This window comes from Eulemur rufifrons, chromosome 2, assembly GCF_041146395.1.
Source record: "Eulemur rufifrons isolate Redbay chromosome 2, OSU_ERuf_1, whole genome shotgun sequence".
Taxonomy (NCBI): Eukaryota; Metazoa; Chordata; class Mammalia; order Primates; family Lemuridae; genus Eulemur; species Eulemur rufifrons.
Genome location: NC_090984.1, coordinates 113,704,616 through 113,729,756, shown reverse-complemented (window position 1 = coordinate 113,729,756; position 25,141 = coordinate 113,704,616). Strand labels below are relative to the sequence as shown.

General features: G+C 37.9%; 1 protein-coding gene across 1 annotated transcript in view; it reads right to left on the bottom strand.

The window, feature by feature from the left end:
- TDP1 (tyrosyl-DNA phosphodiesterase 1) overlaps positions 1-25,141 on the bottom strand; it is a 78,502-nt gene that overhangs the window by 30,396 nt on the left and 22,965 nt on the right. Inside the window, exons 7-13 of the mRNA XM_069465213.1 lie at positions 24,105-24,197; positions 21,380-21,547; positions 20,815-20,893; positions 18,617-18,802; positions 17,958-18,006; positions 16,194-16,260; positions 14,708-14,815 (exon numbers count right to left, since the gene is read on the bottom strand). Coding sequence (XP_069321314.1) covers positions 14,708-14,815; positions 16,194-16,260; positions 17,958-18,006; positions 18,617-18,802; positions 20,815-20,893; positions 21,380-21,547; positions 24,105-24,197 — 750 coding nt within the window. The remainder of the gene's footprint in view (positions 1-14,707; positions 14,816-16,193; positions 16,261-17,957; positions 18,007-18,616; positions 18,803-20,814; positions 20,894-21,379; positions 21,548-24,104; positions 24,198-25,141) is intronic.

Below are 25,141 nucleotides of genomic sequence, written 5' to 3'. Positions count from 1 at the left end.
ACCGGGGATAGGAAAGGCCTGGCCCAGCAGCAGCAGATGGTGTCAGTGGGGAGGAACGAAGCCTGGGCAAGTTGCTGCCTTAGGAAATGAGGGCTGCAGTAAGTTTTTGAGCTGTGTGTTCCCCTCCAGAACCTTAGCAGTGCCAATTCCAAAGTAGAGGGATGACAGGGCTACATCAACTACAATTCAAGTCCCTTGAGGGCAGGGACTGCATCTGTCTTGTTCATCACCCATAATTAAAGCCTAGAGCAATGCCTGGTACAAAGGCAAGAATATTCATGCCAGAACACCTGGATTTAAATCTTAGCTCTCTCAGCTTACCAACTAGTTTGCTTGGGGACACGTTATTTAAACTCTCTATGCTTTAATTTTCACATCTTTAAAATGGGGATAATAATAGTATCTATTAATAGCTCCTAATTGGGAAGATTAAATGAGTTAGTATAAAAAAGCACTTAGCCAGCATCTAGTAAGCACTACATAAGTATTTGCTATTATTTATGAGAGATTCTCTCTGGAGGCCAGTTCCTGGTAGGGGACTCCCAATGGCACCTTCTCATCTCAAGCCAGAGATGTACCTCGTGCCAACAATGCCAGTGCACAAAGGGTCTAGAGGGCCTACTTCAGGAGTCTCAGCTTCTTCCCATCAGGGATGATATTTCACAAGACTTACTCACATGGGTGTGGAAAAAGGCATGCTCTATCTTTTGTCTGCTTGTAGCAGAGTGCAAGAAGGGTAGTGATATGATCTTGAATCATTTCTAACGTTTAAAGAAAACCATTTGCAGGTACTGATAACCGTCATTTGTAACAAAGTACGTGAGGCATACCAACTAATCCCAATATCTCGGAGGAGCTGCAGTGCCAGGCAACCAAGTCTACCCAATGACACCTACAAGTATTTTTTGTGGGTGTGATTCAGTTTGATTTTCACCAAAAAACTCAAAGGAGGGGAAAAAAAGATGATTTGTTTCAGAATCAAAGGAACAGACATTAGAGAAGTAGTATTGCATAGTGATACTGAAAAGCGGAGGAGGGGGATGACGTCTTTTATGTTTCCTCAAAAAGCCACAGTGATTTTGTAGTCAAGCACTTGTCTCGTTTTCTCCCAAAGTGTCAGCACCAACATTCCTGCTCATCCCTGACTAACTCGCAACGCCTGTCGGTTGCTAGGCGACTTATAACAGTATAAGGTCTCTACCTTGCTTTCTCACTACCCACAATATACAACTTTCATAACTGTTCTCACTGGGTTTGCCAATAACATCTATGCACTATCCTCTCAGCCAAGGCTTTTCTTAAAGTTCACCTTCTTGCCTCCTTGGTCCTGTGGTGATATTTAAACACTGTGTTTGTCATCATGCCCCAATAATTTCCGTAACAGGCTGCCCATCAAACATGGGATGATTTCATGGTATAATCCAAACAGATGGGAGGAAAATCTTATTAGAACAATAAATACCTTTCCATAAAAGCAAGCAATCAGACAATAAAGGAACTATTCAGTCAATATAATATTGTAAAAAGTTCAAGCTAAACTGTTAGTTTTACGTTTCTTTGAGCATATACATCTGGCTGAACATATATACCTTGATAAAACAATAATTTTGATCAGTTTTTAAATTAACCACATAATGAGCTTAGAAAGGGCTGTAGGTCTATGGTCACATATTTTATGTCCATGTTACACATGCAAAACAGATGAAGGCTGTTGAAGGCTTTATAAAGTGCTTCCTTAAATCCCAGGGCGGGGCCTAATGAGTATGAGCCACGAAAAGTCATGCAGGGTAAGATGGCTGACCAAAGACACCAGCTGCCCGAGCATCTCAGTAAGAAGTAGTTTTAGATGAAAGAGAAAAATGAACAGACAGAGAAACATAGATTGGATGCGAGTCTAAAGGAAAGGTGCCAGAGCCTTCGGGAGATTTCACAGGAAGAAGGTGTGGAGCAGAACAAGAAGGAGCAAGGTATCAGCAGAGATCAACCCTCAAGAGGCTTGGAGTCCAGCAAGAAGGGAAGGTGGAGCGGTTTGTTTCTCCCTCCCTCGTATCTCTGACAGTCAATGGGTTCCTGAGCTCTAGGAGAGACTTTCTTCCCATATGAGCCCAAAGGCTCATGCTGGGTATGAGGTGCACCTCTGGCTTGAGATGAGGTGACACTGGGAGTCCCCTATCAGGGACTAGCCTCCAGAGAGAACCTCTCATAAATAATAGCAAATATTTATGCTATTTCATAACACAGAAAAGGATGGAATTCTCCCCAGCTCATTATATGAAGTCAATATCACCTTGATACCAAAGCCAGGAAAGGACACAACAAAAAGAAAACTACAGACCAATATTCCTTATGAACATAGGTGCAAAAATTACCAATAAAATCCTAGCAAACCAAATTCATCTGCACAGCAAAAGAAAAAAAAATCCACCATGATCAAGTGGGCTTCATCCCAGAGATGCAAGGATGGTTCAACATACAAAAATCTATAAATGTGATTCATCACATAAATACAATCAAAAACAAAGACCATATGATCCTCTTGATAGACACAGCAAAAGCATTTGACAAAATTCAGCACCCTTTATAAGAACTCTTAACAAAATCGATACAGACAGAACATAACTCAGTATTATAAAAGCCATATATGACAAACTCACAGCCAACATCATACTGAATGGGGGAAAATAGAAAGCATTCCCACTTGGAACTGGAACCAGACAAGGTTGCCCACTGTCACCACTTCTGTTCAACACAGGGCTGGAAGTCCTAGGCAGAGCAGTCAGGCAAGAGAAGGAAATGAAGGGTATCCAAATGGGGAAAGAAGTCTAACTATCACTCATTGCTGATGATATGATCTTATATCTAGAAAACCCCAGAGATTCTGTCAAGAGACTCTTGGAATTGATATATAAATTCAGCAAAGTCTCAGGTTACAAAATCAATGTACACTAATCAGTAGCATTCCTATACACCAACAACAGTCAAGCTGAGAATCAAATTAAAGACTCAATACCTTTCATAATAGCAACAAAGAAAATCAAATACCTAAAGAATATATTTAACCAAGGAGGGGAAAGACCTCTACAGGGAGAACTATGAAACACTGAGGAAAGAAAATCACAGAGAATGTAAACAAATGGAAAAACATATCATGCTCACGGATCAGCAAAAATCAACATTGTTAAAATGTCTATACTACCCAAAGTGACTTACAGATTCAATGCAATCCCCATTAAAATACCGTCATTTTTTGCAGATCCAGAAAAAATAATTCTACACTTCGTATGGAACCAGAAAAGACCCCAAGTAGCCAAAGCAACCTTAAGCAAAAAGAACAAACTGGGAGGCATCACTTTACCAGACTTCAAGCTTTACTACAAGGCTAATAATAACCAAAACAGCATGGTACTGGCACAGAGACCTAGACCAATGGATCAGAACAGAGAATCCAGATATAAAACCATCCCCATATTGCCGTCTGATTTTTGACAAAGTAGACAAAAACATACAATGGAGACAAGAATCCCTATTCAATAAATGGTGCTGGGAAAATTGGATAGCCACATGTAGAAGACTGAAACAAGATCCACACCTCTCACCTATAAAAATTAATTCACAATGGATAACAGACTTAAACCTAAGAAATGAAACTATAAGAATTCTAGAAGAGGTCGTTAGAAAAACTCTTCTAGATATTGGCCTAGGCAAAAAATTTATGAAGACCCCAAATGCAATCACAGCAACAACAACAATAAATAAATGGGACTTAATTAAATTAAAAAGCTTCTGCATAGATAAGGAAACAATCAATAGAGTGAATAGACAACCTACAGAATGGGAGAAAATATTTGCACGTTATACATCCAATAAAAGGCTAATAACCAGAATCTACAAAGAACTCAAGCAAATCAGCAAGGAAACATCAGACAACTCCATTAAAAAGTGGACAAAAGATATGAACAGAAGTTTTCCAAAAGAAGATAGACTAATGGTCAATAAACTTACGAAAAAATGCTCCACGTCTCTAATGACCAGGGAAATGCAAATCAAAACCATAATGAGACATCAGTTAGGGTGATATACCTAACTCCAGTCAGAATGGCTTTTATCAAAAAGTCCCCAAACAATAGTTGCTGGCATGGAGACAGAGAGAAAGGAACACTTACACACTGTTGATGGGACTGCAAACTAGTTTAACCTCTATGGAAAGCAGTATGGAGATACCTCAAAGAACTAAAAAGAGACCTACCATTTGATCCACAAATCCCACTACTGGGTATTTACCCAATGGAAAAAAAGGCATTTATAAAAAAAGACACTTGCACTTGAATGTTTATAGCAGCACTATTCACAATCACAAAGATGTGGTAACAACCCAAATGCCCACCAATAAATGAGTGGATTAATAAAATGGGGTATATGTATAGCATGGAGTATTACTCAGCCATAAAAAAAGGTGAACTAATACCTTTTGTAACAATCTGGCTGGAACCAGAGACCATCATCCTAAGTATCGTAAGAATGGAAAAACCATCACCCCATGTACTATTAAATTGGAAATAAATGATAAACACTCATGTGTACACATGGTAGTAAAATTCAGTGGAAATAAAGCAGGTGGGAGGGGGAGAGAGGATGGGTAAATTCACACCTAACAGGTACAATGCATGCAGTTTGAGTGATGGACACATTTATAACTTTGACTCAAACTGTACAAAAGTAATTCATGTAACCAAAACATTTGTACCCTCATAATATTCTGAAATTTAAAAAAACCCCCAAAACAAAAGTAATAACACTTGGGCCAATTTTATCACTTAACTAGGAGGTAGCCAATAATTACAATAAGCTTTAAGTGTTCATAATAGCATGATGGGAAAAGAGAATGCCAACAGTAGAGTAAGTAGGTCAGAGTTGTTAAAGCCTTTAATTCTTCCAACTCAATAGGAAGAGAATTATTGGTATAAAAATGGGCTGATTTAGGTGCATTACCAACAGCTGACTGGCATGCCATGGATTAAAATGACTACTTAAAGCCCACTAACCCCTTGATGTTGCAATCATATCACATCAAAGACCTACGTTTCATAGCCTATTGCCATTACTAACCACATTTTTGTATCCCTGGTAATTCTTTCTCTACCTTTCTCTGGATTTCACTCATCTACCTCTTTGAATAGATTCTAGTTGTTATGAAAGAGCTATCAACTTTTTGGAAAAAAAATCTATTGAAGATAAAAGCATGGCCACTTCAGTGTCCAATAACTATGTACTGAAATTGCTAAGTACAAAAAATAGTGATTTAATATCTCAAATTATTGTATTAATGACTAATTTGTCTTATTTCTAAATTTAATTTGATGAGAATACTTTTCATAATACAAAGGGCACAAAATATTAGTGAGTCATCTCAACCCACCCAGGACTGTGTTTATTCTAATAAAGAGGAATAAATTTCTAGTAACGCAAAAAAAGTCAGTTAATATTAAATACATTATACAGTTTAATACAAAATGTCCACATATATTTTCTATCATCATCCTCAGAGTATTCCATAAATGAGATAAAAGCCAAGATTATAAGTGAGTTTTCTAAAATTTAAGTGGCAATGCTAAGAAGTGGTAATACCAAATTAGGACTTGGATCTTTGGACTCTATCTCAGGTTATTTCCTCCATAATATGCTAGCTGACAGGTAATATTACCACCTGAAGACCTGAAAATGATGGAATTAAAGCTATCAAACCCAAGAAACTAGCTAGTGGTAGTGGTTTCAGGTTGAGGAGCAGGGTAGCTAGGGAATGGGAAGACAAACCTTCTTTATAGTGTGTACGTATTACCTGTTTGAAAAGAGTTTTTAAAAGGGTTCTGATTCAAATATTTATTAGTCACTAACCATGGGCCATGCAGTGTCAGATGCTAAGGATATAAAGATGAGTAAAGCCAGGCACCTGCTCACAAGCAGCTCATGATATAAAGAAGCAAAGGGACCTATAAAGAACAAGGAAGATGTAAAAAGGATCAAGCAAAAAAGCGCCATGAAAACACAAAGGAAAAAATAATTACGTATGCTGAGCTAGAAAGAGTTTCATTTAAAGGGGAGCATTTGAGATAGACCTTGAAGGAGAAGTATAATTGATCTAGATAGTACAAAAACAAATAAATAACTTAAGATCTGAGAAGCAGTCTGAAAATGAACTGCAGTTAGATTAAGAGGGATACCATTCATTCATTCAATGTTTCCTGAGCCACTATAGGCCACGTACTGAACTAGGTATATTAGCCAGTCTGACAGAAAAAACACAAACATTAAATGGATAATTATCAAAAGCATGGTGAGTAGGAAAAGTATGGTAATTATAAACTCCTTTTCTCTTATAGTAGAACAAAAACTTCGAATGCAGATAGTCCAATAAAACAGAAACTTCAATAAAAATGGTTTTAGCACAGATTTTACAATTCTCAGTGATGTGGTAACTATAGCAACTATATAATAAAACGTGACCCAGGATCTATGAGAAATGTTTTCAGTAAGAACCTCAATCACAACACATAATGAAAGAGAGCAAATGAAAACTGATTTGTATTAAAAGAATAAAGTTGAAGATGAAAAATATATTAGGGCTAGCATTTTTAAAAGATTTCAATCCCTGACTTTCGGTAGCCAATTTTCACATTTGTGACACTGGAACTGGATAAAACAAAGTCGCCATGATAAGGAAGCCAATGTCCTCTATCATGGGTAGAGAATATCAGTTATTAAGTACACAATACAGGAAACCACATGATGTACATGTCTAAGGTGATTTTTTTTTTTTTAGGAAATCAAATCTTTTGTAATTCTAGTAATCTTTTGTAGGACTATTATTTTTAACAACTCTACACACCCAAGTGGATTCGGTTTCCCTCCAAAGTACTTGTGCTGCAGGGTCATTCCGTCACTCCCATGAAGCTGCCTCCCCTGGCTCCAAGTATTATAAGGATAGACAGAAATTCACTTCTCAAACAGCCTTTGGAACCCAAGGTTCAGTCTTTTGAGTTTAAGAGTAGTTTTGCTTAACTATAGAAAACAAACCTTGGTTTTGGAAACAGTAAGAAATTATTTCAAGCCAAGGTTGGAGAATAGGATGGATAAATCAAATTGGGTAATAAATGTCAATGAGGTCTGCGGAAGGCAGAATTGGAAGATGGCTCTTGGCGCACACACCTAGTATAGTTCCCTTTCCTTGAATGTGAGCAAGAACATGAATATCATGGGATTTCACTTGCATAATTAGGCTACCAATTAGCTTACTTTAAGTTAATCAAGAGCAAATAATCCTGGGTAGGGCTGGGTCCTTCCCGAGGAGACGAATTCTCTTGCTGGTTTCAAGAGTCAAATAACCATGAAGCAGAGCACCCTAGCTAACAGCCAACAAGAAAGCAGGAACCTCAGTCCTACAGCCACAGGCAACTAAATTCTGCCAACAACTAGTGAGGTTGGAAGAGGACTCTGAGCTTCAGGTGAGATCACATCTGGGATGCCACCTTGATTTCAGCCTGGTGAGATACTGAGCAGAGGGCCTCACTAGCCCATGTCCAGACTCCTGAGCCACAGAAACCACAGGATAGTAAATTGTGTCATTTTAAGCCCCTTAGTTCGTGGTAATTTATCATATAGCAAGCGAAAACTAATACAAGGCTAAAAATGAAGAGCATCTATTAAGAAACAATACTTATTTGTTAATGTGTCATGTAAAATGTAAACTCACTTTGAATGAAATTCCAAAGAGTGGCAAAAAGGTTTGAGCAATGGCAGGATTTCTGGCTAAAGCACTTAGTTTCAAAAGGTGACCGTCTTGAAGGGCAACACTTCTTTGGATATGCAGACCTGGATTATTTTTTAAAAACCTTTTATCATCATATTAAAAGTCACAATTCATATTGCCTATTATCCATTTTGCTTATTACCCTTATAACCTTTTTCTGGGGAATTTGACTAAAATCCAGTTCTTAGAACCTAATATGTCTGCTACTTTATTGATGGAGGATCAGATTTGCTAGGCATTATTATTACTTCATTTGGACCAGAATCCATGGTGCTCTCTGGAATCCTCCCTCACCACTCTAAAGTAGTTAAATGTATCAACCGAAAGGATACTAGCACTCATAAATCAGTTATTTATAAAGTTCTGAATTTATTTTCAAGGATGATGAATTATCCACCACCAGAGCATAAAATCTCCAGGATTGTATGGAATATTTAGAAATATATTAGACATTTTTTTGGCTTTCTCCAAGACTTTTGCATTTATTATGTGAGGGCCAGATTAAGTGTCCTATATAACGCATGGAACAATCTTGCAAAACAAAGAATTATCTTGACCAAAATGACAGTTGTGCCCTACTGAGAAACACTATTTGAGTATATGCTAAAGTCAATGTATTCCATGTACTAAAATCATGTCTTATTCTGGAAAGTCTGATGGGATAAGCATTTAGAAAAGCACTCAATTATTCCAATCAATTTGAATTATAAAATTCATTGAACTCCTTTCCATAGACCCATACTAATAAAGCCTCAGGAAACCCAGAAAACATCAAGACAATGGTAATTCAGCCCTTAGAGCAGTAAAAAAATAAAAGGCCCAGTCTGGCCTCCTGCTACTGCTCTGAACTCACCCATTCTGCCATCCCACTCATTCCAATAACACTTACTTTGCTGTTTCTTAAACACAACAGGCATATTCTGTCCCCAGGCCCCAATGCTTTCCCTCAGCTATTCATTCACAAGGCTCCCTCCCTTACTTCTTTCAGGTCACTGCATAAATGTCACCATATCAGCAAGGCCTTCCCTGACCCTCCTGTTTAATGAGCAGCCTCCCTCCCCAACCTGGGCACTCACTATGATATAGCACAGCACCTGAGTGTTCTTGGGCACCTGTCTAACCTCTCTGTGTTTCAATTCCTCCATGTGAAAAGGGGATTAACAGATATATTGCAGAATTACTGTGAAGATTACGTGAGTTAATACACATAATATGGTTACAACAGTGTGTGGAACTGATGGTACAAATTACACGTTAGCTTTGAAAATTTAAAAACCACCACCTAAACCAACTTTGAAATAAAGCTTTTAACTCACGTCACTTGACAGCAAAATTTGAAACTCTTAACTCATTGGTGGCAAAAGTTGACCAAACATGATAGGAGGCTACCTGTAATCTTTGCTTTGTTTATTAAGAACTGTTGGTCCAGACACCAGTAGGGATGTTAACAGACAGCATATGTATCATATTGTCTTTCTAAACTTCAAATACTGAACTACATCTAGTCCCAAGCATTTTGAAAAAAGGATTGCACACCTAAATTATAATTCTTTTTTCTATAGTACTTATTACCATTTGACATATATAAACTTGTTTTTGTGTGTATTACTCCCATCACTAGAACATAAAGTCAAGGATTATGTTTTATTATCATATTCCCAGCACTTGGAAAAGTACTTCACACGATATGCTGAATAAATGTTATGTTATAAATGTTATGTTGAATAAATGGTTAAATCTAATCCCCCCAAATAGAATATATATAACATTTTTCTTAAGTGGAAGGAAGATTATTTCATGGAGGATGGTGACCAGTTGATCTTCAATCCAGGAGGGACAGCTTGGATCCAATTCATTTGTTTCAGTGGAACATTTGGTAAGCATGAAAAACCCACCTGATATGTACTTCCTGTATGTGCCTTCAATGCCCAAGCATTGGCTTGCTATACTCTTCTCCTAGAAAAGCCACAAAAGCTTATATGGTATCAATAATAAGGACTTAGAAGAACTCCAAAATACACTATAAGTATACCAAATTTCTGCGTACACCTCCAACAAACAATTCCATCTGAAGTCCCTGTCACAATAAATCAATCAGCGTTCAAATTTGCCATCTTCCCACTGTGGTAAACCAGTTCCAATCCCTTACTTCTGTACTGATGCCAATGACCAACACCTGTCTCCCTACTAGCCACGGCCCAACCTCAAGAATCATCTTTGAGGCCTCTCTGATATTCAATTACGCACAAAGTTACGCCTTCACTGTTACCACTTCAATCCTGGCCTTCATTAGCCCTGCTTGCTAACAAATCAGTACTGAGGACTTCCACATGCCAGGCACCCAGCCAGGGACTGGGGTGTGCTGAACAAGTCAGTCATGGACTTGGCCTCAGAGTTTAGAGGGGAAACCAGATAATTACAAAAGCAACCACAATGAAGGGGAAGGAACACTGGCAATGTAAGAATCCAGGGCATTATGGAAGCCACTGAGCTAAGGAAGTGATGTTTAAGCTGAGAACTGAAATACAATGTTGAGGTCATAACTGGGTGAAAATCTACCTATATGCATAATAGTCAGAAAAGCATTACAACTGCAATTAATGTAAATTCCACGAGAGCACAAACCTCATCTTTATTACTCTATTCCTGTGCCTGGCACAGCCCCATGGTGGGCATACGTATTTGCTGAGTAATGGATATAACTGCCTCAACTCTGTAGCCTTATTCCTCATCAAAGGGAGAGGAAGACAAGGCCACCTCATAAGTTCTTGTGATGACTGAGCAAGACGACACAGACAAAGTACTAGAATTGTCTGCTGCATGTAGCTGCTTAAGGCCAATTCTCTCCCCGCCCCTTTCTTCTTACTCCTGCAGAGCAGAAATGACACTTCCCCTCCCCTCTGTGTGTTGGCAAGGGCCTAACATTAAAAAAAAACCAAGTTATTTGTAATTATTATGGGTACATAATAGTTGTATATCTTTATAGGGTACATGTGATGTTTGATACAGGCATACAATATGTATTAATAAAATCAGGGTAATTGGGGTATCCACCACCTCAGGCATTTATCATTTGTGTTAGGAACATTCCAATTCCACTCTTACTTATTTTAAAGTATACCCTAATTTGTTATTATAGCACTTTTGTTGTGCTATCAAATACGGTTTATTCTAACTATATTTTTGCACTCATTAATCATCTCTACTTTATCCCCTCCTCCCCAATACCCTTTCTAGTGTCTGGTAGCCATCATCCTACTCTGTCTCTATGAGATTTATTGTTTTTAATATTTAGCTCCCACATATGAGTGAGAACATGCAATATTTGCCTTTTGGCTATATACCCAGCAGTGGGTTTGCTGGGTCATATGCTCGTTCTTTAGTTTTTGAGGAGCCTCCATACTGTTCTCCACAGTGGCTGCGTTAATTTACATTCTCACCGACAGTGTACAAGGGTTCCCCTTTCTCCACATCCTCGCATTCACTGTTGCCTGTCTTTTTGATAAAAGCCATTTTAACTAGGGTGAGGTGATGTCTCACTGTAGTTTTGATTTGCATTTCTCTGATGAAGCCCTAATATTTGACAGAGATCCCCAAAGTGGAGGCTGAGGAGAACCAGGGGATGGTTTGAGGGCCTGCTGACGGAGTCTGAGGTCACTACAGTTCTTTTGGTCACTGTGTCAATCTACAGGTTGAGCTGCTACTGTGAAGCATCATTATCTTATACTTACTACAGTAGATGTTTCCTGTGCTTACAATGAAATATTTAAGTACCATTACCTAACAATTATAATTAATATTCAGAATTCAGCTTCCTTAAGCAGAGAAAAGAAGTGTCATTTGTTGAGCCCCTACCACTGCCTGGTAGTAAGTGCTCTATATAACTGATTGCAAATCCCTCAACAAAACTTAGTGTAACTTCACACCCTATTTCCATATGTAAGGAAACTGAGGCTTGGAGGGATCAGGAGAGGGAACTACACGGGCTCCTGGCAGGATGATTTCAGGGGCAAAAGAGGTTGGCCTGGCTGATTCTCGAAGTTCACACTGGGGATTACTGGTAAGAATGGTGAAAATGATGTGGCGAGGGTCTACATGCCAAACAGAGGAATCTGGACTTTAGCCTATAGGATGTGGGGGATTCTGAACATGGGACAATGAGGAAAACTTATTTCAGATGATGAATGGGCTTGAGAAGCTGGGATGGGTGACCTGGGAGGAGGAACACCCACGTGATGGGATGGCAGACAGAAAACCATTTCAGAAGTCCAGGTGATAAGTTTCTGAACCGGTAATTGCAAGGATTTGAAAAGAAAAGTTTGATACATTTCAAGGATGAATAGGCTTTGATAGCTATTTCCAAAGCATCCATGTGCCCACCTCAAGCATAGAATTAATCTTTTACTACTGTAATTATTTCTGTGTCTGGCTTCTCATGGAGACTGAGCATCTTAAAGGTACTACTGAAGTCTTCTTACTGTTCTACCCTGAGTGCTCAGCATCCACAGGAGAGGACGTCTGATGATGGAATAGTGAAAGAGGACACCCAGGCATTAAGCCTGCTGACGAGAGACTATGCAGATGCCACGATGGCAAAGAAGGATGCTGGGAAAGACCCTCCATCCATGTAAGATGAGCTTGGTTTGGGAATGTTCTGACTTTGAGATAAGGTGACAAAAACCCAAGAACAAACCAAAAACCCACAAAACCAAGGGAGCTGCTTATTCGTAGACGTCACTTATATTTGGGATCCATACCTTTCCTTGTTATGGAAGGGCTGAGAGAGTGGGCTCTAAGTTGTTATTTAAGTTACGGCTCTTTGAAATTCTTCAGTGATATGAGAACACTCGATGGATTTTTTCCTTTTATACAATCAAAGTAAAATGAGTGCAGTTTTTTTTTTTTACTTAACCAGTCTTCACAGAAAATAGACACAGTAAAACTGTATCTTCATTAAGAGGAACACTAGATGCTAGAAGTGAGGAGTGCCAGCCATGGAGCCCAACTCCTTGGGTTCCTAGCTGATATCCACCACTTACTACTGCGGGATAAGGGGCAGCTTATTGAAATACTCCATGCTTCTGAGTCTTCATTGAGCTGCTGTGAAAATTAAATATATGAAGTGCTCAGAATGACATCTGGCATATTGAAACTGTTGAATGAACGTGAGTTGTTGCTATTAAAATAATCTTTAAATGTTTTGGCAAGTAGATATAGTTTTTGGTGTAGTTATTCCAGCATAAAATTAGAAGCTACAAATCTATGACAAATTTCAAATTCTTAAATTAACTTCAAATAGTTATAATTTAATTAATTTAGCAGCCAGCCAATATTAAAGCAGATATTCATACAGTACAAAACAACAAATACTAAGTGCTAACAGTGAACACTTTTTGACTTAACTGTAAGAATATATGGTGCCCTAGTTTTAGAATGGATTTTCTAAAGGTATCTGGACCTATACTTTCCTTTAGCATCACAGAATCATTCAGATTTTCCCTAACCACCCTATGTACTATCCCACCTTCGTGGCCTTTGTCCTCAGTAGGCCCTCTGCTCTGATTCCTCTTTTAATCCACCTGGCTTACTCTCAGTCATGCTTCTAGGCCTATTTGAAACACCACTTGCCTACTTAGCTTCACTGATTGCTCACCCACCCACCTCTACCCCAACTAGGCAATACATTCCTAAGAGTGCTTCCACTATGGTCCTTACACAGGTGGACACCTAGGGTACAGTGTCATGCAGAGCAGGGCTCGTGCCTCCTGGCTGTGTTCCCAGGGCCAAGCACACACTGTCATAGAACTGAAATACAAAAACTTTGCCTTTAGAAAAGGATTACTCATAGGGTTACTTTAATCTCAGTCTCCCTTAATGCCCTTGATGCTCGATCAATAATACTCATATAATTTCTTTGAAGTACATCTACTTTTTATACTCCACTTTGGGGGAAAACAACACCCAAAAAGACATTAAATTCAACTTTTCCAATAAAGTAGAAAGATACTCAAGATTGCAACATCAAGTCTTCCTAAATCTCCAAGCTGCTGGCTTGCCCTTTGGAGTTTGGACTTGCCAGCCCCCACCATCACATGAGCCAATTCCTTAAAATAAATCTCTCTCTCTAAAAGGATGTAAGTGGCTCTTTTGTTTAAAAGTTTGTTCATGAGTGCTGTTCTTTTCTTAAAGAAATAATTCCACTCTGTGATACTTTAATTAGTTGCTATTGACATTAATTATGTTACTGAATCATGAAGAGATGCCTAATGGTTAAGTTCAGACTAGGAGTCAGGAACTAAAGTTCTAGTTACAGCTCTATTTTTCAAAGGGCACAGCAATTTACCTTTCTATAAAAATAGACAAAAATGCCACCAGGTAGGTGGTTTCTTATGGGGTGATGAAAATATTCTAAATTTAGATTATGGCGATGGTTGCATAATTCTGTGAATATACTAAACCATTGAATTGTAGACTTTAGGTAAATTTTATGGTATGTGAATTATATCTTAAAGACGTTTAAAAAAACACACAAAAGATTTGATTGCTCAAGTTTCAATTACTTAAGGAGAAACTAATGTTTAAAAATATTAGCTTTAACATTTCTTCTGTATTTACCCTATATGTCAATTTGTTTAATCCTTATTATCGAGGTAGTAGATAACAGAAATGCAAACTTTGTATAGCCTTATAAACATCTAGACGTATAAGTAAATTAGGTGATGATCACACACTCTACAAAGGGATTAGTCACGGGGCTTTTTAAAATAAGGCACACATAACACAAACACACTAAAAACTAATGACAATTCACAAATCACTTTTTGGAAACCCATTCAATATTCAGAGGAGAGTTACAAACACATTTAAAAAATTCCTCTGATAAGGAATATAAGGACTATTTACCTTGTGACAAGGAACCAAGCAATGTTACTGAAGTCTGGAGAAGGTCTCATATATGTCTTAATATGTGGCATGGCACGGCTGCGGCCAGAAGTCTCAGCTGACCATTTGCTAGTGATGGGGGCAGGAAAAACAAGTTACTAATTATGAAATACAAATTAGTCATAATCATAATATTTGGAAACTGCATGAAAAGCAAAATCCTATAATCTAAAAAACAACAGTGGGTACACAATTCTTTGACCTGTGATATTTTATTAAACTCTGTACAGATAACAGCTCATTTTAGAATGCAGATATGTAGAAAATTTCCCACTACCCACAAGAAGCACTAAAACCTTTTGGCAGGTAGCCTTCTCATCTTTTTTGCCATGAACACAAATGTATACATGTTATTTCTGTTGTACTTTTAACAGCACGTGCGCACATGTCTCCTAGCTGAACTGTGAGCTCCTTAAAAGCAGGAATCATGCTCCCATGGTGCATTCCGAGTATAGGCTCGGGGAAAGCTTGTTGAATGATACAATATACAAAATAGGCAAAATACAAACAGTACATGAAAAAAATGAATGTTGAAAAGTAGGGGCATAAACCAGAAATACTTTAGTTAAATGCTGATATTCACATATCTGAGTTTGGTTTCTAAGTTTCCAACACTGTAGGACTAGGGTTCCATGGGAATCTATGGGGCAACAGCCCTCACTTATGAATATAAAAGGATAGTTTCTCAATGACAGATCATCTAAAAATAGTATCAGGTATATGCAGGTCCATCACAGTCTTCATTCAAGTGAATTTAATAATCTCATACTAAAAGGAACAATATAAAAAAGTGTCCTTCTGTAAGGAAAAAGCTGAAGAAAGCATTAAAGAAAGGCTCCAGGATGACACACTATTAATAAGTTACAGTTGAAAGCTATAGTTCGATGTAATCATGCCTTCACTTTTGACTAACCAGTACAATGAACACCTGTTTGAAGCACTGGGATTGGCTTAGAACATGTGCCACTGCTGTAGCTAGAGGAAGATGAAGGACATTCCTTTCACTTGGCCACTCATCAACCGTTTACTGAACTCTTAATCACGCTAAATACTGTACTGGATCCTGGGGAAACAGTGGTGTGGACTCCGCCCTCAGCAAGCATCATATGATGGTATAGACAGAATGATGGTATTTTATATTTTGGAAAAATGAACTGAAATGCTGCTTATGTAAGCTCTAAACTACCCAACACGATCTTTTATTTATCTTTTTCTTTGTATGCCAATATTTAAATAGAAACCTCACAGAGATAAATTTTACTCTTTGGTATTAAAAACCTATTCCAAAAAAATTCAAAATCTTGTTTTAAATTATTTCTATCACTAACATATGTAGATGAAAAAATATAGCTATATTACATAAAGTTCCTTTTAAAAAAACAGACTGACATGAATAACATTCTAATTTCTAAAGAAGCAACAGCAGCATTCTAAACCACTTACTTACTGAAAATAGGAATGCAGCCAATTCTGTTTTTCAGCTGTCTGGATGCCATAGGGAAGAGAGCCCCCAGCTTTTGAAAGAAAAATAAAACAAAAATTATGAAATATAATTTGAGGCTCCTTCATTAAGAAGAAAATCTAAAATAAACAGTGAGAAGGTAAGAGACAAAAAAAAGTACTTCCATTATTTTATCTTATGGAATACTTCTTTGAAAGAAAGGGTCTATACTTGCATTTAAATAGTAAACATTTACTATCTGAAAAGAAAACTATTATTTAATCACTTGGTGGTGGTAACTTAACATCTGTAACAGAATAGATCTGAAGTGTTAGAAAAGAAAGAATCCTGGCCCACCCTACCATCCTCATGCAGGTAAGACACAGTTGGACAGACTCTTTGATTTTGCTCAAGACCATAATTACTTGGGGAGAAAGTCTAGGATGAGACTCCCATCTTCTTCACCTTTACACATTGCTATTTCTAAAAAGACTTTGTACTAGCTGAACAGATTCTTCTAAACAAAATGGAATGATCAGAAAACAAATTAAAATGTTCAGTAAACAGTTCAGTTTTTAAAAATTCTAAAGGCCTTGTTCTTGCAAAGAGAATAAATACAGTTCCAAGAGGAAACACAATTAGAGGCCAATTTTTGCTCATCTTTGAAAGGAAGAAAACTCCATTGTAGATTCATCAGTGACTTTCCAAAAACATGTTGTAGCTTCTCCACAGTAATCTATATTCAAAGAGGGCTTTAAATATCTCGGACACATCAAATAAGGCATGTCCTGTCTCCTACTGCAAATAACTAAAAACATATTCAGCTTTAGAACCAGTTATAAAATAGCTTTATTAAAAATATCATGTTGCTCCCCATTAAAAGTCACTTTGAATGGACCTAGCCTATTAAAGGTACAGAAAGAAGACAAAAGAAAAGCCACCACCATGTCCCAGAGTCTCACTGAAATAATTTCAGCTTTGCCATTAAAAAGCAAAAACCGAGCTAATACACTCCAAACCCTACCAAGATTTTTCTGGTAGATTTTTATCTAGTTTGATAAGCAATAAATGGACTAAATTAGCCTAATTCAACACATTCTGTTTTCAGCCATCAGCAAATGCCAATCAGACTGTCCTTTCTCCAGAGGCAAACACAATTTGGGTTTTTAGTTAATAACTACTCATTGTACTATCTAGGGTGAATTCCAAATAAAGGTTTAGTGCCCAGTATTGCTATAAGGGATATGGAAGATAAGGTTCACAGATGACTACAAAATATTATTAGGCATTTTCAGAGGAAGCCTTTGAAAGAATATACATGTCAACCAGGTTATACCAAAGGTAATAGTAAATATAAATCCCAGACCTTAAATATACCTGTATCAGGCATTCCAATTTGGAAGAACCACATAGTATCTCAGACAGAGGCGGGATGTGGAGAGAAATGAAAGGTATGTTAAATATGCTCTGAAAGGCACTGAGTAGGTAGCGGAAAGTGATTTTATTTGGACATCCTGTCTGGACAACCAATCTGTTGGTTATTTTGTTGGTAAAAACCATGAGGAGGGTTACTGTGAGGATTAGATAACATATCCCAAACTGCCAACAGAGTGGTTTGGAACAGAGCTCAATATTACCTATTTTCATGATCCTTATCCAGTTAAGAGAAGACCATCTTCAAATTTCTAATGAATACTGGTAAAAATTTTACCCAGGCATTTATGGAACATATACAAAAAACACAACTGTGACAGACTCCCCAACAATTACCAGGATATCCTTCTAAGCTGGTCCGTACATTTTCCACAGAAGGATAGATCTAAAAATACAGAGAAAAATAATAAAACTTGGAATGTACCATGTTGAAGAAAAGGAATGATGATCAGCTTTTAAGAAAATGAAAGCATTAATTAAAAATACTTAGTTTAAAAATATAGAAGATATGCTTTAAATTTTAAATAGTTCCCGTCTTATTGAAAAAACTTCTAATACTTAAACTACAGGAAACACATACATTTGATGAAAATTACACTTCTATTTGAACATTTCTTCCCCTGAAATGTCAAATTAACATTGAATTGAAAGAGAAATTAACTATTAATTCACAGGTCTCTAAATAATTAAAATGCCTATAATTCTGCTGGCAATGTTATGCCAACTATTTTCTTCCTTGGCTAGACAACCTGAGAGAAAGAACAGAACAATCACAGGCTAGTCTGTGGCTGAATGAAGCTTCCGAACAAACCAGCAAGCTCTCAGCCCTGGAAGACATTAAGGCCACTTGATTACAAACGATGCTGCTAACGTACTGCTTTTTCTGTCCAAAAATCATAGAACAAAACTTCTCTGTTACAAGGAGGATTGATTCTCAATTCTTCTCCTGGACTAGAAAATAAAAATAAATTAACTCAGCAAGGCAGAGAACTCACCAAATGAAGAGGAACGGCACTTTTTCCTAGAGTCTTGCTTTCCTTCCCTAGTGTCAGCAAGCTCTCTTTAAACTCAGAACTTAACCATTTTGATTCATCAGCCCCCAAGGAGCCAATGCTTGAAAACTGACCTACTACAGGCCAGGACTCTGCTGCAGGCATGGATGAGGCATGTTCTTTCAGAAGCTGGGAAAGAAAAAAAAAGAAACGAATGCTGCAGTCACTCAAATAATGTTAACAGAAATGCTGTAATATTAATACTTGAAAACAGTGTTTTCTGCCCTTGGAAGGAAAGGCTAAAAATATTAGCCATCAATTGCATACCCACATATACATTTTTTTATTCTTTGGGAAGTAATTTTTAAATACTAAAAATACTTTTTTTAATGGAGCAGGTGGATAGAAGTTTTCCTTTCCAAAATTATTTGATTTGTACTAAAAATAAAAACAGATTTAAAAAATACAAAAGACCCATTTTAATAGAAATGTCAGATAAACCACCAACCTATCATATGAAATGAGATTTCTGCCTTAAAATCATAATTGTCTAATATACCTAACTATACCCAGAAGGTCAAACTATTGCATATTTTGACTCCCGTCATTTGAAAGAGGCTTGGCATCCTCAGTTTAACACTTGGGCTCAAGGCAGCTGTGACAGTCTAGAAATAAAGGAATATATTTACATATAGATACAGACCACCTAAAGCACTGCGTAAGACTGATCTGCATTTCCTGCCCTCATACTTATGCAAAGCTACAGAAACAATTCAGAAAATATTTGGAAATTTGATCCACTTAAACATATATTAAGTGCCTACCTAGAAGGCTGGAGATACCAAGAAAAATAAGCTGCAGTTCCTGCCCCAGTGGAGCTTGTATTCTGACTAATGTTTTGTTTAATATGTATTATTTTCTTTAACACAGCTTAGGCATTAATATTTACACATACACTTACCAAAAAGCCCAAAGTCTCAATTTTCACCATGGGTGCAGTATCGTGTAGACAAGTGACAACTCCAAGGCCCAGTTTCCATCGTGGTGCTCAGCCCCCAGTCAGCTGCACTATCTGGACAAGTCCCTGTGCTTTGATTTACACTTTAATGAAAACGGGCACCTGATCACCTGCCTGCCTTCCCTGGGAGGGAGCTGTGATGCAACATGAGCGACTATGCATGAAACGTGGTGTGAAAGTTCTTAAGACACTATTCAACTTTCAGTAAGCCTGTGATCATACACTGTATGTGCTATTGCCTAGCCCGTCTAAACCATTAGATATTAGTCCACATATAATCATTCCTGCGTACTGAAAGCTTACTGTGGGCCTTGCACTGTTTTACATTATTTCACTTCATCCTTACATAATTATTATGCCCATTTTAGAGATGACAAGTGGCTAGGTTAAGGAATAAGTCAAGATCATATGGCTTGTACATAATAGGTCAAAGGACCTATTATGGGTATCTACCCTCAAAGCTGGGCATGAAGCCAGCGTGCTCTTCTTTCTCTCTAGATCAACAGAAAGATGTCGTCTTTGAGATCTTGCCTGCTTTAAGCTGTGGTCACATTTCAAAAGGGGAAATTAAAATGAAAAGTTTCATTAACCAAGGGAGAATTCTTACATAAATAATTTATGGAATAAGAAGTAAGGCTTTGAAGAAAACCACTTTAGGAAATTTATTAAGGTCAGTAAATTGTCTAAAGAGATGAAAAAAGCTTTAATCTTCAACTTGTTTTATTCTGTCAACATTTTGTTCATTTTTATATCATTTTTGTAACTGTGGTTTTCTTAAGGGCACTATTTAACAAACAAAATACATTACAGCTCAATTGTAGCCTTGACTTAACAATACTTTCTGTTCTTTGTTGAAATTTGTATGTCAAAAATTCTTGATATGCTGAACAATCAAGAGCTCTAATATGTTAATGAATGGGAAGTCTCTATCTTTATTACAAAAATAAAAACTAAAAAGTATATATACTTATGCCATTTGGAACAGTCTACAGCTATAAGAGGCAAAACATTAAAAAGCTATAATTATTAGAAACTATAATTAGACAAATTTATCAAGTGCCTGCTATTTTCCCACAGTTGTGCTAGAAATATTGTAAAGCTATCATCAAAATATACATTTTAAAAAGGAGAGAACATACATTTAATTTTTTAAAAAGTGTTAAAACAGTAAAAGTTCTGTTACCTTCCTGAGTCTAAAATGTCCCCAGTTATCTTTTTGACTTCCTTGAAAGCGTCCTGGGGTTGAACCAATAAGATAAACCCTAAAAAGATATAAAATGCAAGTTATAGAACATAGTGATATGCTTTGGGCACCTAAAACAACAAACAAACCCCACAAAATACACATGAAAACCAAAATAATCATGAAACGTTCTAAGAGCCAACCCATTTTCTTGTCATGCCTTCTCAACAGTAGTAACTGATACTCAAATTCATTTTCAAGCAAATCGACTAATGATGTAACACCTACAAGGTATAAGGTACCAGGCAAAGAAGTGATAATTTTAAGAGTACGCCAGTGGAGACTTAAGGTAAGCAGGAAGATTCACTAGCTGCCACTTTAATGCCTTAGAACCATGAGCTAATGACAGCAGATAGTTACAGCATCTGCTCATCCCCTCGTCACATTATGAAGCACAGCCAGATATCACCCCACCTCTTTCCAAGGCCCCTGCATTCCAGACCTCATGTGGCCCTCAAGGTATGAGCTTATTATAAGTACTTCAAATTGATAAGACGACACATACTTTGTTTCAGAGAGATCATGCTCGTGGATGATGTCTATCCAGCCCTTGAGAGAAGGAGCATTATAAGCCATCAAGTAACTGATGAGATCAGCTTTAAAATGTGTTGTTGATTCTCCAGATGTGTGGGTTCCGTGGACAATTCGTGGGTATAAGGGGCTCAACCATATTCTGGAATGGAAAAAATAACCTTTAATAGTCAGGAACACAACTGATCACAATGATACCCCTGTATCCATTACGCATTCACCCAAGGAGGTGAATTCTCACTAAGTATCTCCACACAGAATGATTCTTAGGAAACATGAAACATAAATCTGATCTCATGACTCGAATGGTTTCCCATCATATTCGGTATTATTTCTGAATCCCTTGTCATGAATTTAAGACAAGTAAGGCGGGCTCTGCACACCTCTCCCAACTCACATCTCCCTTTGCTCCCTCTCATTCACCACACCTTTCTATTCCTGGTCTTATCTCTGTACCTATATATTGCTTTCTGAGACTTGATGACAGTAGTTAAGGGTTCTGCTCCTAATGCTTTCAGCATATCCATACCACCTGTAGTAATCCCCCCCAAAATTTACCCTTGTCTACATCCACATAGCTCTTTAGCCAAATGGGAAATAAGAATCAAATGTTATCTTTACTAAGAGAGATATGAAAATCTATTTTCAATAAACAAACTCATTTTCATAATGTAAATGCTACAGCAGTTTGAGATATGTTCATATCCTATACTTTGCAATGTCTGGAATGAGTATATACCATATTTAACGATATGACATTAACACCAACCTCAAACTTTTAAACACTTAAGTCAGTAAAGAAACATTAAAGATTCTCTTCATTCAATTCTTTTTCCCCCAAAGGAAAAGAATGATCTTTGCCAAAACTTCTGTATTATACCCACAAATGAAAAACTACTATGTTTAACCGCAATCCTCCATAGATTACAAAAAAGTATGGCTTCAAATCTCTTGTGCTTCAGTTTCTTCAACTGCTAAACAGGGTTAACTGTCATGCCTCGTAGGGCTGTTGCAAAGACACACACGAGGCAATGAATGAACAGTGTCTGGCTTAAAGGAGCACTCAGAAAGTATTAGCTGTCACTATTTTTTCCCCCATCTGTGATGACTCCACCACCCTGGTTCTACCCATAAAGCCAAGAGAAACTGCCCAATTCCTCTTTCACCTGGCAGCCCTCAAAGGAGACTGGTGAGATGCAGGCATATAGGGCAGGAAGCATCAGAACTACAAGACTCCCAATCCTGGTTCTACCCATAAAACGAAGAGAAACTGCCCAATTCCTCTTTCTCCTGGTAGCCCTCAAAGGAGATTGGCAAGATGCAGGCATATAGGGCCAGAAGCATCAGAACTACAAGGACTCCTGGCTGTGCATCTTCTGAACTCTGCATGTTTCTACCAGATGACATTTCATACTTTCCCCTCCTACCTTGGGGAGACCGTTGGTGGCATAGGAGGTAACATGGGGTGACAAGGGCAGGAGTCCTGGCTCTGGACCCAGATGTGCTTCTAACTGGCTGTACCATTTTGGGCAAACTCAATGACCACTCTGGGCCTTTGCCCCTTTGTGTGTAAAATGCTAAAATGCCCAGGTTGGGCTAGATGGACGTGTAGTGTCTTTCCTTGCAACAGCAACTTGGAGTCCACAGGCTGAGTCAGGCTCCTCCTGGATTAGAGATTCACTCAAAGGAGCATTCTGGATGAGGAACACGACATATGACGACTTTCTAAACTGGGATGCTGAGATATGAGGCGTTTTTAACACTTCACAAAGATGAGAAAATTATTATAGTGGGCCAAATAATTTTAAAAGAGAGAAATTAACAGGTGGACCGAGAGGCAGCTGAAGAGGACAGCTGGAACACTCGTACAGCAGGAAAGGATGAGCAGAGCCACGGCAGGCACATTAGGAAGTGAGATTACACACAAAAATGCGCTTCTGAAAGTTTTAAAAAGTGTGTCACAACCCACCACATGAAACTGCAAAGTATTAGAGAACAGAATATAGATTAAGGGCGAGATAACAGAACCCATACCGGGGTGGCTGGCAGAGGCAAGATGGAGGGAGATTTCACAGGCTTGGTACTTTTTTGAGTTTTCAATCATTTGAAGCAACTATCTAGTCAATACATTTTTTAAAAATTTCAGTTAAAAATATTTTAAAAATAAAAGACAAGAAGTAACCCCTGAGCCCTTACGCTTAATCTCTTCCCTCATAGCAACCACCACAGAGAAGCCTAAGGAAGCCCTGCTGCTGTAAGCTCAAGCTTGTGACTTCAGAATGAGCTTGAGGCCCTGGTGGGATTCCTGGAGCCACGTGAGACTGAGGGCCACCACGATAAATCCCTCTAGTTGGGTTAATTACCGTTCCCCTAAGAACAAGTTATATTATTCTCATTTTCTTTCTTGACAGGGATACATGACTCCCCAAACCCAATCTGGAAGTTTGAGACCAACCTGGCGTAAAGCTCTTGAGGTAGCAAAGACGTGGTTAATGTAGTTAACTGTAAACTCAGTGGATCAAAGGGGGCGGGAGGGTAGGTAGTAAAATACTGTGATTTTCTGCATGTATTCTCTTTTCTATGCCACGTGTGTTATTTTTATAATTAAAAAAAATAGAAAAAAAAAAGAATAAAGTGAATGCTCTGGCCTTTCTCAACACATACAACTACAGCTACGAAGTAAACGAGGGCCTACGAACCCTTGAGTTTTCTGGTGCCAGTCCTCACGGATGAGGTTGGAGGTGTGTATAACAACCCGGAGGCCTTCTTCGTAGAGCAATAGCATCATTTTCCTTTAAAAACAGAAAAGGGATCAAAAAGCATTAACAGTACTTCCAAATATGTAATACCTTTCTAATGTGAATATACCATATAGCTAAAGGGATTTTTTAAACTCATATTACCCAAATTTTATGTTTATAATCTTCCCTTGTACACATTACCATTATGAAAGTCTGCTTAAGTGACAGGTAGAAGATAATGTTCCAAAAATGCTCAGAGTATTGGGTGGTAAACGAACTTTTGCCCCATCCTGGCCAATCCTGGCACTACAAACCCCTCCAGTCTGACACCTTATCTTTCAGCATCATCTGTTACTATGATGGACCACGGGAATGTCTTCAGGGTTTTCCAAAGTATGGTCAAGAAACTTTTGCTGCATCAAGGCTAGCATTTTTTAAACAACTGAAATAGAATAAATCAGAGTATACTGCTTATATTTAACTGGCTCATGAAACTTGTTTCAGCACATAGGTATGTTCATGTGCAGTAGACTGAAATGTAAAACGTATTTCTTATTGTGAGCTGCAATTTTAAAGTTTGAAAGATGCTTCATTTCCATTAGACTGATTTTTTTATATTCCATAGATGCCACACTCATCACCAGGGTGTATCTGGGCTTGAGGTAAGTGTTCCTTGTTCTTCATTAATTCCAGTCAGACCTAGTTAAGTCCACTTTTTCCATGGGGTCTCCCCAGGCCTCTAGTTAGACACATTTCTCTTAATTCCACTGAGAGAGAGGAAATAGGGTAGAAATAAGAGCTTTCCATTTGAAGTCTGAAGATCTGAGCACCAGTCTTTGTAACTTAGAAGTGGGATGACCTTAGGTAAGCCATTCAACGTCCCTAAGTCTCAGTTTTTCACTTGTAACTTGAAGGATCAACCCTGCCTTGGGACTGCCTCAGACCGTTGTAACCGGACGTTGTAAAAGAAATTGCAAAACACATTTTGATAAATG